The 14,322-nt window shown below is 41.6% G+C and overlaps 1 protein-coding gene across 1 annotated transcript in view; it reads left to right on the top strand.

Annotated features, from left to right (window-relative positions):
* The first annotated feature begins 4,990 nt into the window (after window positions 1–4,990).
* ect2 (epithelial cell transforming 2) overlaps window positions 4,991–14,322 on the top strand; it is a 47,023-nt gene continuing 37,691 nt past the window's right edge. The window contains exons 1-4 of the mRNA XM_076079340.1: window positions 4,991–5,329; window positions 6,032–6,189; window positions 6,779–6,858; window positions 12,907–12,999. Coding sequence (XP_075935455.1) covers window positions 6,057–6,189; window positions 6,779–6,858; window positions 12,907–12,999 — 306 coding nt within the window. The 5' untranslated portion in view covers window positions 4,991–5,329; window positions 6,032–6,056. The remainder of the gene's footprint in view (window positions 5,330–6,031; window positions 6,190–6,778; window positions 6,859–12,906; window positions 13,000–14,322) is intronic.

Genomic DNA, 14,322 nt, shown 5'->3' with positions numbered 1-14,322 from the left:
ACATCATTATATACCCATCATGTGAATGGAAGCTTTGTGTGTCCCACTGGCTATCTAATCGCCACAGCACTGCACAGCGCTCATGCAGCAGTTAACATGTATAACGGCGTTCCCCCGACTCATGGTAGCAGCACAGTTCTGTGCCCTCCAGGTTAAATCCTTTAGCTCTGTCAACACCGTTGCCGTTGTTAGTGCTGTTCATGCTGTTAGCTGCTAGTCACCTGCTCAGACATCTCCATGTTCAGAGCTGTGTGGAGGCAGGCAATCCTAGCTGTATAGCTGCTGCGGTAGCGGGCCAATCACACATTGCATTAAATCGATGAACGCTGGCTGTGAGCAAAACCAACCTGCTTACATCTCAAGAATTGGTCGTCTCCCTTTACCTTTGTGTGTATTTATATTTGTGTGTTTTTGGTGACTGAGCGTCAAAGAGCAGAGGCCTGAGTTAGAAATCGAAAGGTTTAGGGAAGTGTAGAGAGGACAAAGCTAGAGGGAAGAAAGATAAGGTCTTGACAAAGCTTTGTTCCACACAGCGAACCTCCTGAGGGCTGAATACAGAAAGACAGACAGAGATTGTGTGTGCGTGTGTCAGTAAGATGACTGAAGGAGCAGTCCGACAGCCACAGCAATGTGACAAGCATGCTAAGGCTTTCACAGAAGTCAACGTAGAAGAAGAAAAGCAAAAAGGAATGGCTGGAAATGAATGTCTCCACCCAAAGGACCGCTGTTTGTGTGTCTGTCTTTTTACTTTGTGTCTGTCTGATTGTGTCATTATGTGTACGTGCTTTTGTGTGTAATGTGACAGATGTTGTATTTCTATTGTTAAAGTCAATGTCTTCACAACAACTGAAAGATGAGGTAAAGTCTCCAAACTCAGGTCATTCCGGCCAGCTGCTCATTGAGTAGAGACATGTGTGGATAAAAAACATGTTTTTGTAGCAGATTACATTATGGGGAAGGGAATGTATTTAAAGACATCAGAAGCTCATTATTCCTAAAGTTGAACAGCCACTGGGGCACGACCATGTTATCCTGAAAAAGTATGCTAACATGTTGCTGCTTCGGAAATAAGAGCTCATTACACCTGGTATCAATGAGATTCTTATCTTGATTCCGTCTGTATTGTGATCGCATATCAGTATGCACATAGTTGGGGCTGGGATCTGTGTCAGGTTTAAGGAAGCCATGGATGACAATTCTTGAGGGGCTGCAAGGGTCAATGGAGAAACTTGTTAGCAGGAGTGTTGGTACAGCAACCCTGTCCTCGTCACGCCCGCTGTAAATGTCCCTTCATTTTTGACAGCAGGAAGAGGGGGAGTTAGATGCTTTTTCTTAAGAAAATGGTCATTTTGCAGACTGTCCTTATACCAGAGATCCACTCACAACGTGAGCCAGAACATCTCAGACTGACTGCATGTTAATGCTATGTGTTAGGGGCTCCTGTGGCTCAGCAGCGGTCACCCACCAATCAGAAGGTCAGTGGTTCAATCCCTGGCCCTAGCAGCCTACACGTTGGTTTGTCCTTGGGCAAGATACTGAACCACCAATTGCTCCTGATGGCTGCCATTGGTTTATGAGTGAGAATGTTTTTCTCTCCGGAGGAACAGGTGGCACCTTGTATGGCAGCCTCTGGCACCAGTGTGTGAATGTGTGTGAGAATGTGTGAATGCTGGCTTGTGTTGTTGTTGTGAGTGGTTGCTAAATAAATGCAGTCCATTTACCATTTAGCATTGATGGGGTCCTACTTTGGACAACAAAAATGCAATTGAATTGAATTGGTTGACGTTAACTTGACTGACTCACGCAATTAATACTGATGTGATAAACTGTCAACGTTTACTCACATGGGACTCCAACAGCTGTGTACTTGACAAAAGTCCTGTGTCTGTTTTACATTTGTAAATTTACATTTTGATTGTTTTGATGTTGTTGATGTTGTTTTATCTTTATTGTTTTTAGCACTACAGCAATCCCTCACCTCATGTTACCTTATATAAAAATGGTTCCAATGACTTCCACGCAGTGAGGTATCCAGATATTCAATTTGGGGGAAAAAGAGGCCTGGTATTGGATCAGGAATTTCCGCATCACACTATATTATCTTGGATAGGTAAACCAGCCATTAAGAAAACATATATGTTTGATTAATCACATCTTAGTTTTATGTATGTGCTATTAAAAAAATATACACACGTTAAATACTTAATAAATGAGATTGAATAAATGCATTTAGGTGGAGTTAACAGACTACCTCACTCCTTTCATTTCCTCTGATTAGTTAGGCTACAATTATCAGAAGAATACGAACATTCAGGCTTAAAGCTTGTGGCTCAAAGGTGTATTGCAGATATAAATGTTAAATAAAAGAATATGGAAGCAATTCTCTACTGAGTAGAGGTGTCAGTATCAAAATGTTAATTCTAGGGACAGGCATTGCAAATAGCTTAGGCTATAAATGCTGTGGTATGTTACATTACATTACATTACAGTCATTTAGCAGACGCTTTTATCCAAAGCAACTTACAATTCAGAGTCTATCACATTTCTACACCGTAGGCACAGCTACGGGAGCAATTTTGGGGTTAAGTGTCTTGCTCAAGGACACATCGACATGCGACTAGCGGAGCCGGGGATTGAACCGCCGACCCTCTGATTGAAAGACGGCCCTGCTATCCACTTAGCCACAGGATTTGTGCTAGTTTACTAGCACATGTGGCATTGGTTCATATATACTTGCTCCTGTTATTATTAATTTTTCCATCATTATTCTGCTTACTACTCTCATTGTATGAATCATTTCTGTCATATGCATTGAATGTGTTGTAACTTTGTTATGTTGTTCATTCTGTACACATGACATCTATCACACTTCTGTTCATCCTGATAGAGGATCCTCCTCTGTTGCTCTCTCTCAGGTCTCTCCCTCTTTTCTCCCTGTTAAAGGGGTTTTTGGGGAGTTTTTCCTGTTCTGATGTGAGGGGTCTGGGACTGAGGATGTCTCATGTGTACAGATTGTAGAGCCCTCTGAGTCAAATTTGTGATTTTAGGCTATACAAAAAACATTGAATTGAATTGCTCCATCCAAATATGCATTAAGAAACTAGAAAAAGTAAGTAAACTAGATTTTTTTTAATTATCCAACAGACAAACCCACCCCAGTGTTGCCAACTCTTCTCCAATGAAAGTAGCCGCATTAGCTCTAAATCTAGTGAGGAAGTTGCCAAGTCAGCAACACTGACGTCCCTTCAGGACTCCCTCCAAAGCCACTCCCCCAAAATGATCACGATGAACCTAAACAACCAACATGGTTATTGGTAGAACTCACAGCTGTTAAGTTAGCAGCTTGTGGAGGACTCCACTGGTGCGCAGTAAGTGTACAGGCAGAATGCGCACAGGTAGACAGGTAGCCCGTCTGATTGGACGAGTGTATTACAGTCCTGCAAACGCCACAGATACCAGATTTTTGTCTTTATTATTATATTTTGTCAAAGCATTTGATTTGTTGTTTGCTGATTTTCAATAAATATTACAAAAAATGTTTTTTTTTAAAGAAAATTACCACCTCTACCTTTATATTTAAACAAATAATAATCCAGGAAGAAAAAGTTGGATTGTGCATTAGTGGTGCAATAATACAACGATACAAATGGTTTTGTTGGCATGTGTTTGTGTATGAGCTTATGATCTAAAGCAGAGGTGCTGCTGTCTGCCTGAGTGCAGTCTGTCCTCTGTTTGCGTGAGCTACCTTTTATTTCACTGTGCTGAGGAAACAAAAGCCAGTTCACAGAGCTCTGGGCCTCTGAGCAATCATACTTTACTCTTTCATACAAACGCCCCTGTGGAAAATGTGCTCTTCCCACCCACCTTAGTCTGTGAGGTAAAATCCAAGCATCTCACGCATGTTTTATTATTGATAGATATACCCAATTATGAGAAGGGCTAGGCCTACAGTCACCTGCATAAATAGAACAAAGTGTGTTGATTCAGGAACAGCAACACAATGATTTTTTGCAGGTATAACACAAAGATTATAGCCTACATTTTTGAAGGATGCGGTTCAATAATCATAATCCTTCATGACATCTTATTTTAGGAATATTAGGAGAGAAAAGCATGAAGTACCACACATGCATTATTATGCGCTTGTGACATATCAAAACCCTATATGAATACTTTTGATATCGACAGTAGCACAATGAAGGAAATCAATGCAATGGCCAGAGAATACATTATTATTGGAATTTTTTTATATTTAATTGATTTTTCAGGGTCACGCTCAGCCCTGTTTTTACTAAGAAATGTGAACAAATGCAGGAAGAACTGATCTGAGTCTACAGTTGAAAGCTTTATTTGGAAATCAGTGATTCCGACTGTCTTCTGAAGTCAGAAATAGGCCCTTAAAATATTCCTAAATGCCACTTGCCAATGCTATTCAGATCAGGTGTTTTTGTTATCGAAAAATAGACCCCTACAGCGAACTACTTATGTTAAATTCTGCTTTTATTGTTTTGTGACAAATAGCACAGATAGACACTTTTTTGTTTACAGCAGTATCAGTTTATTTTCATTAATTTGCTAATATGCTAGACTTCTACTAATATATATATATTGAAATCCAATAGTAGTTGCATTACACAGAATGAAAAGCAAAAAGCTGTAAATTATTTTTAAATAGTTGTATAGTTATGCTGTATATTTTTAGTAACATGGCCGTACTGTTGAATGCTGGTAGAAACAGTTTATGTAAAACTACGTTTCAATATATCAATGAATTAATACCCACGTTGTAGTTTCTTCTGGGAGATGAATACAATATTTCCGACAGTACTTGAAGGTCTCAAGCCTGGGCAGCAAACGCATCGCGCGTCGTGATTTGAATGAACAGACCAATCAGCGGCCTCGCCAAACGGAAGCCGCTGCTTTCCGTCACTCTTGCCCAATCACCGCGCAGCACCGTTGTTAGCCTTGCTTTTTGAAATGAGCTGTAACAGTGGACGGACACCTACTTGGGGCAACTATGAAGTAGTTAGCTGTCAACAAACTCAAGCCGCAACATTTCGACAATTTTCACGTATAAAAGGCAATATGCGTCGACACCAGACTTGAGATTTAACGGAGAGATGTTACAGCTTTCCTGAGTATTTTGGACCGAAGAAGAATTCACATAAATTCTTTATTGTATTGTTGACTTACTAGCTCGGTAGCTAGCTAAGTTAGCTAGAGAGCTTATTGAATTGAACTAACTTAGTTCCGCCGCTAACCTTAGTGTAGCTCTGCTCGCAACCTTTCTGTTATTCCTTTATGTGAGTATCAGCCACCGAAACAGTCGGTAAGTTTGGTTTACTTTGAGCTAGTTTTTATTGTGTTGTTAGCAAAAGCACAATACGTTACCGTTAAGCTAACCTCTGGTGACGTGAGGCAAAGGGAATGTCGTGCCGTGGTGAAGGCAGCCAACGTTAAAATAACGTATCCTGTAAGTTAATAATCACTGCTGGCCTCATAATTTAAGACATTTAGCCCACTTTGTTATACAATGCACGTCTTAAGAAACGCGAGAAGGAGAGAAAAGTTACTATTTTTGGTCTCCATAAACCGACTAACGTGTTTGTTAAAGACAAAGTGTCCGGTCTTTGCTTGTTTCACGTTTTTATCACCATACTTTTTGTCTTCGGTTTTAGTCATAACCATGAATATAAGTTGTTTTTTGCAGCATTGAGATTTTGATCACTGTAACTGTTACTTACACAACTTTACTGCACTGACTTTTCATTCAGCTGTTATGTTAACAACCTTTATTTTTCAGTATACTCTTTTTATCCTCATCTAGTTTGACCAGTCATCTCAGTCCACACATGTTGCTTTCTCTCCAGTTGAATTGTCTCTCAGACAGTATGTGTGTTTGAAGTCAAGCCCACTTGTGTCTCTTGCCTTTATTCTGACAGTTGTCCCCTTCTTCTCCTTGTCTTCCTTTTTGCTCTACTCTCTCGCTCTCCTCTGTGCCTCTCTGTTCATTCCCTGTAACGTCTGATAGTTTGGTGCCTCCATAAGTCCCCGGCATGGCTGACAGCAGCATACTGACATTAGGGACAGCTCGGAGTCTGTTGGTGGATACTTCGGTCTATGATTCGAGGATCGCAGAAACCACCAAGGACCATGTATTTCTGGGCATGGCCTGTAACGATGAGGAAGGTCAGTCTGCTACCATGTTGACTTCTCTTCTTCCTCCCTCCTCTAAATATCTCGACCCATATACCTTCAGTTTCATCATAGATAATACCAATAGCTTGTAAAAACCCAGATCTTCCTGTAGAAGAAGTGGGAAGCTTTGGCCACCGGTGAAATACTACTACTCTTATCATTTCTTCACTAACCAGTGAGGCGTGGAGGTGCTCAGTATAGGCGATACCGTAAGCCATGGTATTGGTATCAGGACTGATAAAGTCGGATCAGTGCATCCTTAGTTCTCAGTGAAAATGGATTTGTGGTTTTGCTTAACATACATTGGCTTCATACTTTACTCGTATATTAATCCTCCTCTACCTAATGTCTATGCAGCCTTTCTCTCTTCCCTCTTAATCAGTGATGTTTTGTCTGGCTGTAACCCCTGGCTGTCAGTCAAAATGAGGAAAAACTTGCATCACCTCCCAGAGACGACCTACTCCTTGAGCTGTCTCTCTCTCTCTGTGTGTGTGTGTGTGTGTGTGTGTGTGTGTGTGTGTGTGCTTCCTCTTTTCCACCTTGTTCACTCTGTCTATCTGTTGCTCGTCATCTCTCTCAGATATGCTGCCAAAAGTGGAGACGAGGGTTGTTCTTGTGGGAGCAGCAGGCAGAAATGGAGCGCTGGTCAAAGCACTGCAGGTACATCCTTCCTCTATTAATCCTGAAGGTCCACTGGCCTCCACCATCTGAGCTTGTCAACATAGTCTCTGTTCGTGAAGTGGGACACTTCCTTATGCTTCTGGGTTGAAACTGTCCACAGATGAGAACTTTTTTGTTTGTCAACTCTTCAGTGTTGTCTCAGGTGGGCGATGCATCTGAAGCAGCACGTAATGTGAAAATCCCTCATGGATATTACATTACAGTCATTTAGCACAGTGGTTCTCAACTGGTCTGGCTGCGGGACCCACCATCACCCCTTAATGACAAGCCACGACCCACGACCCAAATTATATATTAGAAGTCTAGTAGTAGTAACGTCTCTGTGTAGTAAACAACTGCCAAATCAAATAAAGAGAGTACACATCAATTATATTTTAACAAATATTATTCTCATTTTTCAAATGTAACTGGATGGATTATAAATAATACATAGAAATACATGAATAAATGTTCTTCTCATTTCAAGTAAAATAACAGCTGGATTAAAAAATAAATTACTTAACAAAATTCATTTTAGAAAAATTATTTTCACTGAATTGCCCTGCAGCTTTAAATTCAGTTCATTCAGGGTGAAGTGATAAAGCCACAATATTATATTTTTCTCATCTTCTAAATAGAGAAATTGGTGTTGGAAGAATTCACCTCTATGAGTCTGTCCAGTCAGAGTCTAATGACTCTGGTCTCTCTGGCCATTTCTCTCTTTTGGAGATCATCCTATGATTTGACTTTCACAACTCTAACTTCAATAGTCCTGCTCTGCTATTTATATCCTCGTCTCTCCCCCGTGTGTCACGGTGTGTGTACATCTCACTCAAGTCAGGAAACTTGTCAGAAGCTAAGCCAATCAAACCATATTTGATTGGCTTAGCTGCATCACGTGATGTGATTCACAACGCATTGGTCGGTGTTTTTCCTGCACCACTGAACAAGTGCCGTAAATGCTGGAATAATTCCGCTGCATAGAAAATGCCCTTCAAAATAAAATCGCAACATTTTTTATTTTTTTTTGTCAGGCAAAGGCTCGCAACCCACTGAAAACGGGTCCGCGACCCACTTTTGGGTCGCGACCCACCATTTGAGAATCACTGATTTAGCAGACGCTTTTATCCAAAGCGACTTACAATAAGTGTATTCAACATAGGTATTCAAGAGAACTACTAGTCACCAGAAGTCATAAGTGCATCTCCTTTTTTAAACAAGCATTTAAGAGCATTTAAGAGCTTTTAATTTCCAGTTGAAAATAATTCCACCCAGAAATTATAGATTCTTGATAAAGGAAGGGTCAGTAGCTGTGAGTACTAACAGAAGCCATTTTGGTGTTTTACGTTCATTATGATAATTTGGTGGGAGTGTCTTTACAGGAAGGCCTGAAGGAATGGGCTGTCAGTGTTGACCACCGGGCAACTTTCTCCCTATATTTTGCAACTCTAGAGCTAGTTCTGCTAGCTACTTTTATTGGAAAAGAGTTGGCAACACTGGGCTGGGGTTTTCAGTTGGATATTGTTTTTTAAATCTGGTGTATTCTTGCTAGTTTCTCAAGATGACATGGATTGCATTGTTATAGTGTTGTGCTTTGGTGTTTATAGAGCTGCTACATGCAGAGGCTTACCCCTCTGAGTGGCTTGGTTAATTGCCACTCGTACTTGGAGACTTGTTTTGCGAAAAAGAGACAGCTTAATTTTTTATTCAATAATATTGTCAAGAAGTGTATCCGAGAGTTTTTATTTAAGGGAGAAGTGCGCAGACACTTTATTAAAATCTGACACACACACACACACCTACCTGCCTGTCTGTGTAGATAAGGCATGGTAATAAAGAAGTCCGGGTTCCTATATTTGACAGCCTGAAGAGCCTTCGCAGCCCATAGTATTAAAGTGTAGCATGTGCATTGAAATGAGTGACTCGTGGTTTTTGTTAACAGCTGCTGGCTGTGTGTTTGTATCACAGACCATTCTCTGTTCCCTGACCAGCAGAGCAGCCCGTTAGAGATTATCAGCTCACTACACAACTCCACTCATCTTAGACGACGCGTCTGTGCGTGCGTAACAAGAGAAAATGATCGCCTCCAGTTTGCTCATAATCTTGATGAATAAGGAGATTAATCAATCTAATTATAGCAGGCAGGACACCAACACAGTATTATGGAAATCTGACCTCTGGTTTACATCTGTTATTTGGTCATGGAAGAATTTAAAGCTCTCAGCCTGAGCCGGCACCTGAACCCCAGGCCCTTTTTAAGCTGACTTAGAACTGGTCCCGGCACTCCGCCATGGAGGAAATGCGCCCTGTGAATGCCAGTCAGCGCCAGGGAGAACTCCCAGGATGGATCCTCTCACACCAAGTAGCCGTCTCCTGACCTGTCCAGTTGAATCCCCCTCAGACTGCTTGGACCCATTTTGCCTGACTTGACAATGCGCGTCCTGCGATGTGACTATTGCGCATGCACACATTGTACTGTTGATGCTGAAACGCTGTCTCGTGCAGCTGTAGTTCGGATAATATCCTCCATTGGGTTAAAGGGTTTCTCGCATATTGAAGTTTTGTCAGCTTGTGTTGGAGCTCTCAGGTCAGTTCGTCTGACTGATCATCCTGACGTTGCTGGCCACGTTGTCTACTAAGCTTAAATGATATGAATGAAAGTTTATTTGGTAGAATGTGACTTCTGAAATTCTCCAGGTCGCTAAAGAGAAGACGTTTCACTCTGTTGGACTTGTCGTGAATACAAACGCACTCGATTGTACAGTGTTGTTACAGAATGGAGCTTCCCTCCCCGCAGAGAGCACACACTGGCTACACAGAGCACCAGAAAGGAGACGTTCATTTTAGCTCTCATTACAAACAGAACTATCATCAATTAGTGGCCGCTGATGTGAGCTGCCTCCGGTGATGTTTAGTCATTTGAACTGGTCTGTAGTAATACAATGTTAGGTTTGTGATCTCCACTGGCTGTATTTCTTTGTGCCTGTGATTCAGTGCACAGCTTTGGTCCTTCTGTATCCGTCCCTAAAGTGTCTTTGCTTCTGAAACCATCGCTGCTCTGAGAGTGATCGTCCCTCAGCTGTCCGTCTGCGAGGCCAAGTGAGACCAAGGCGCAGTTTAGTTTTCTTCTCCAGACTGTAGTGTCCTTTTATTTCAAATACAATACGTCCAAAAGGTAGCTGATGGGGACTAAGAAGAGATCTCTATTCCCTTTCATTGTGGCCTTGTTGATTCACTGTGTTGTGACATTTTGTTCAGCATCATGAGTTCACATAAAATTAGAAGCTTGTTTTCATTTCCAAAGTTAAAAACATTGTATGTTTGTATGTATGTTTTTTATATTGCTCTTCGTTGGGCACTTATTTACATTATATCTGGAAAACTGTTTCTGGTCTTAGATATTGTCACTTGTGCACTCATGACAACATTAAGAAAATTAATTTCTCAATTTGTTAAAGGCTCAGTGAAAAGGCAGTTGGAGCATCTTTAGCTTCTGCAATGTGACATATTTCCAAGTAAATAGAAAATGCAGGCAGGATTCTGTTTTGGAGGTATTTAATCAAATCATGAAGGGATTGACCTGGATGGGCAATATGGCTAAAAAAAATGAATTATCAAGTTTGTCAAGCTTGGTGGCAAATCAAATTTTCCTTTTTTCTCCGTGCATAATATAGGAAACTAAAACATGGTCAAATTAGTGCTGCACGACATTGGAAAAAAACATTCTATCTATTTTTCCTTCAATGTACCTTGTAATGCAATATGAAAAAAACAAAGGACTTTTCACCAGATGATGACATATTACCTGAAATGTTGTACATTTCATAGTTAATGAATGAATTAATCTGGTGCCCCTTGAGAGCAAAAGTATGAGGCTAGTTCTATTGTTAAAAAAACGAACAACAAAACATTGTGCTTAATATGTTGTAAACAACAGTTTGGTTGTATGGATAAGAATGTTGATGAAACAACAAAAAAGTCCCGCCCACAAAGCATGGTAAATGAGAAGGGGTAGGTGTTTTAAGACTGGTAGGGTGACCCCCTGACTCACTCGGGACAGTCGAGCCCGGAGCAGGAAGACAAGGCGCAGCCATTTACAGATACCAAAATAAAGCAGAAAATACTATCGCAGTATATTTCACTCAGTCTTTAAAGGAGACGTCCTGTGTTTTTTAATATGAGCTATTTTCTTATTGTAAGTGGTTCACAGAAGATGTCTCTAACTAATGTGCTTGCTCTTCCAAGAGGACTTTAGCTGTAGTCTGGATTCACTGCTCCTATGAATTCAAATGGTGATCCGGAGTGAGACAAAACTACAAATACAGAGTGCTCAAATTACTACCATGGGATAACCCACTTGTCCTCCGTGGTTATTTAGTATGCTCCATGCATTCTAAGTTTCTCAACAACAGCTGGATACAATAGTTGTTTGCAACAGTCTGTCTCATGGCTCCAGAGTTCAGTGCTTATGAAAGCTTAGCTCTGCATCCATTACCCTGTGTAGTGCGTCCACCACATAGCAGCTTTGAAGCATTTCTCTCAGACAGGGAGGCTCCTTTACACAATACACTGTTTTCCCTTTCTGTGTGGGCGGGACTTATTGCGCTGTGTCTCTATGTCACACTGTATAAGATGGATCCAACTAGGTTTTGGTTGCCATCTGTATTTGTGCATATCTGATTTTTGAGGCATTTCTGATTGTGTGGATAATATGAAACGCTGCTTTTCCAAAGTTTTTAGTAGAAGATTTCTGCTAAGTTACCAGTAGGGATGTTAATAAGTAACCGTTTAACTACAATAATAATTCTGACTGATTTAATGGTACCAGTTAAAAGAAAAATGAAAAGACGGATGAGCTGGTCCTCCTTAAAGGTCAGCCCAGCCAGACATGTTGCTAACTTCGAGGCTAACCCCCTTCACTTTAATCCACAGAAGCATAGACGACTGCAGTGCTACGTTCACAGCTATAACGCTACTGTTTCACACTCATCATCACACACTAGCTCTCACTGACGTCAACCACAGCAGCCCTGCATGTAAGGCAGGGGATTTATGTGTCATTTCAGGTTGTATTCTAATTGGTTGGTGGGTAGACGTGGGTCGTAGCAGTTGTCACATCGAAGGGTTTTTGTTCCTAAATTGTTCTTTTACAATCGTTTTACTAACTTCGTTCGTCCAAATCCAAATTTGTATAATCTTCATCGGTCTTTTTGCCGTTCGAGCAGACAGAAACATGTATCTCACTACAGCCCTGGGTTAATGTTACATTTCCCTTTAACAAAACAAAGTGCGCCTGATCAGGCTGTGGAAACATAACCTGTCAAAGTGTGTCCACTTGTTCAGGGGGATGTTTAAGTGTGTACCAGTGTGTGTTTGTGTGCGCTCCAGTAAACAGCGTGGTTGTCAGTCTGTGAGTAGCGCTGTGTGAAGGTGATTTGGAGGCGTGGCGGCAGACTAAGTGCTGTGAGAATGACTTCCTTCCCAGGTCTCCTGAGCCCTGTCACTTGTGAAGGCTTCCCGCTTAAATCATCTATTTCTCGCTGCCAATCTGCAGCGCGGCCACATCCAAAGACATCTGCCGACAGCTCCATCAGAGTTCTCCCGATTGCCTGCCCGACCGCCTGCCGCCATCGCTCATGCGACACACAGAAAAAGAGTCGTCCCCCCCCCCCCCCCCCCCCGCATTTTTTTTCACGTCCCCTTCCCCTTCTGTCCCTGTCTTTTCCTGCCTCCATCCTCCCCGAGGGCTTTGAACTTTTATATTCATTTTTAAGAGAAATGTGTCCTCTCAGCCTACCCCCTGTGACGCTTGATATTTGTTTGAAGTTACTGTCTTTAGACTTTGCAAGGACACAGACCCTGCCCCATCTCCTCCTCGCCATCCTCTATTTTGTCCTCATGTGGGGCATATTTATATGAATTTGTGTCCAAATATCTCTCTTTGTTTCTCATCCTCTCTCGACCCTCTGTCCTTCCCCTCTTTTATGTCCCCTCCTCCTCTCAAATGCCAGTGTTTGACATCTGCTTCCTGCTGGTTGGTTTTTACAGGCCATCAGAGTAATGGAGGTACCGGTGGTAAAGATAAGAGAAGGCGATGCAGGTGCTGAGGAGAAAATGATGATAAAATCTATAGTCAATATGGTACAGTACAGCGTCTGCCTCTCTGTGTGACACTTTGATGGGGACTGGGGGAAGTGGTGCATGAGTCTTCATTCACACCGGATACTCACTCAATCATCGTGCATGGCCAACTCACTGATGGGGAATTGATTTGTGGGTGCATATTTAAATGTATGTGATGTCATACTTGATAACTTGATCACTCTCTAACCGAGATGGATTGCACTCAAATGTCAATGCAAGTTTCGGGGCTGAGGAGTCATTTAAAAGGCTTTCTATTTAGCTTCATGGCATTTGGAAATGGGCAGCTTCCAGCTGTTAAAAGTTGCAAGCAGTCTCGTGAAAATCTATTTGCACACAAAAGAGCCCATTAGATAGGTCTTGGACTGCGATCAAAGGCAAACCTGAAGCTTTGATTTCTGAGTGTCCTCTCCTGTTAAAGAAAAGCTTTAGCATTTTGCAGAACATGTCAATTAGCTTTCTCTCTTGAGAGTGAGATGCGAAGAAAACCGCATGTCTTTACACATCACTGTCAGGATGTGGCAGGACTTTGATGTAGAGTCTAAAGTGTGTTGCCAGATATGGTGAAGTATTGGTCTGTGCACAGCCATGAAGGCATCACATCCGACTGCAGCAACCTTACAGACACGCTAGCATGGCTGTGGACTATTAGTCTTATACATTTGTAGATACATTTTTTCTTCATGTGCAGGTAACAAGACATAACGTGTTCACTAGTGAGCTGTAGGAGTATTTTTGAACACTGGACAGAGCCACGCTCACTGTTTTGCCTTCAGGTCTTATGCTAAGCTAGTGTATGATATTGGTATTAATCTGCTCATCTCACCTTTTAGAGAGAAAGCTAATAAGTGCATTTCCTAAAATGTTAAACTACTCACACAGGTGTCTGAACATTAACAAATGTAATTCTAATTCTGTGTGTCTCTTCACTTTGTCCTGTCATTTGTTTTATGGGCTGGTTCACAAGCAGCACGAGTCATTTCACCCCTCCAGCGCTGCCCATGAGCATCCCGACAGTTTGCTCTGTGTTATTGAGAGAGTAGCACATCGTCCCTTCTGAGAGGGCAGCACTGATTGTTTTCATGCAGCACTGAGCATGCTCTCTGTGTGGAACAGGGAGAGAATGCTGTCTACTGTATGTGTAGAATGATGGGGTAGTCAGTCTGTTTGTATTGAGAGCTGACCTTGGTACTTGGAAAAAAATGTTTCACAACATTAAAAATCTTACTGTCACTAACTTTCTCATGGTTTGATTGTTGTGACAGTGTACCTTACATTTCAGTGAGGAACCAGGTCAGAATTCAAGCAATGCAAATATTTGGT

Source organism: Anarhichas minor, unplaced genomic scaffold (assembly GCF_050575085.1).
Source record: "Anarhichas minor isolate MPS153535 unplaced genomic scaffold, ASM5057508v1 ptg000071l, whole genome shotgun sequence".
Classification (NCBI taxonomy): Eukaryota; Metazoa; Chordata; class Actinopteri; order Perciformes; family Anarhichadidae; genus Anarhichas; species Anarhichas minor.
Note: the sequence above shows the minus strand (reverse complement) of the source record. Positions and strands in the feature narration are given on the sequence as shown.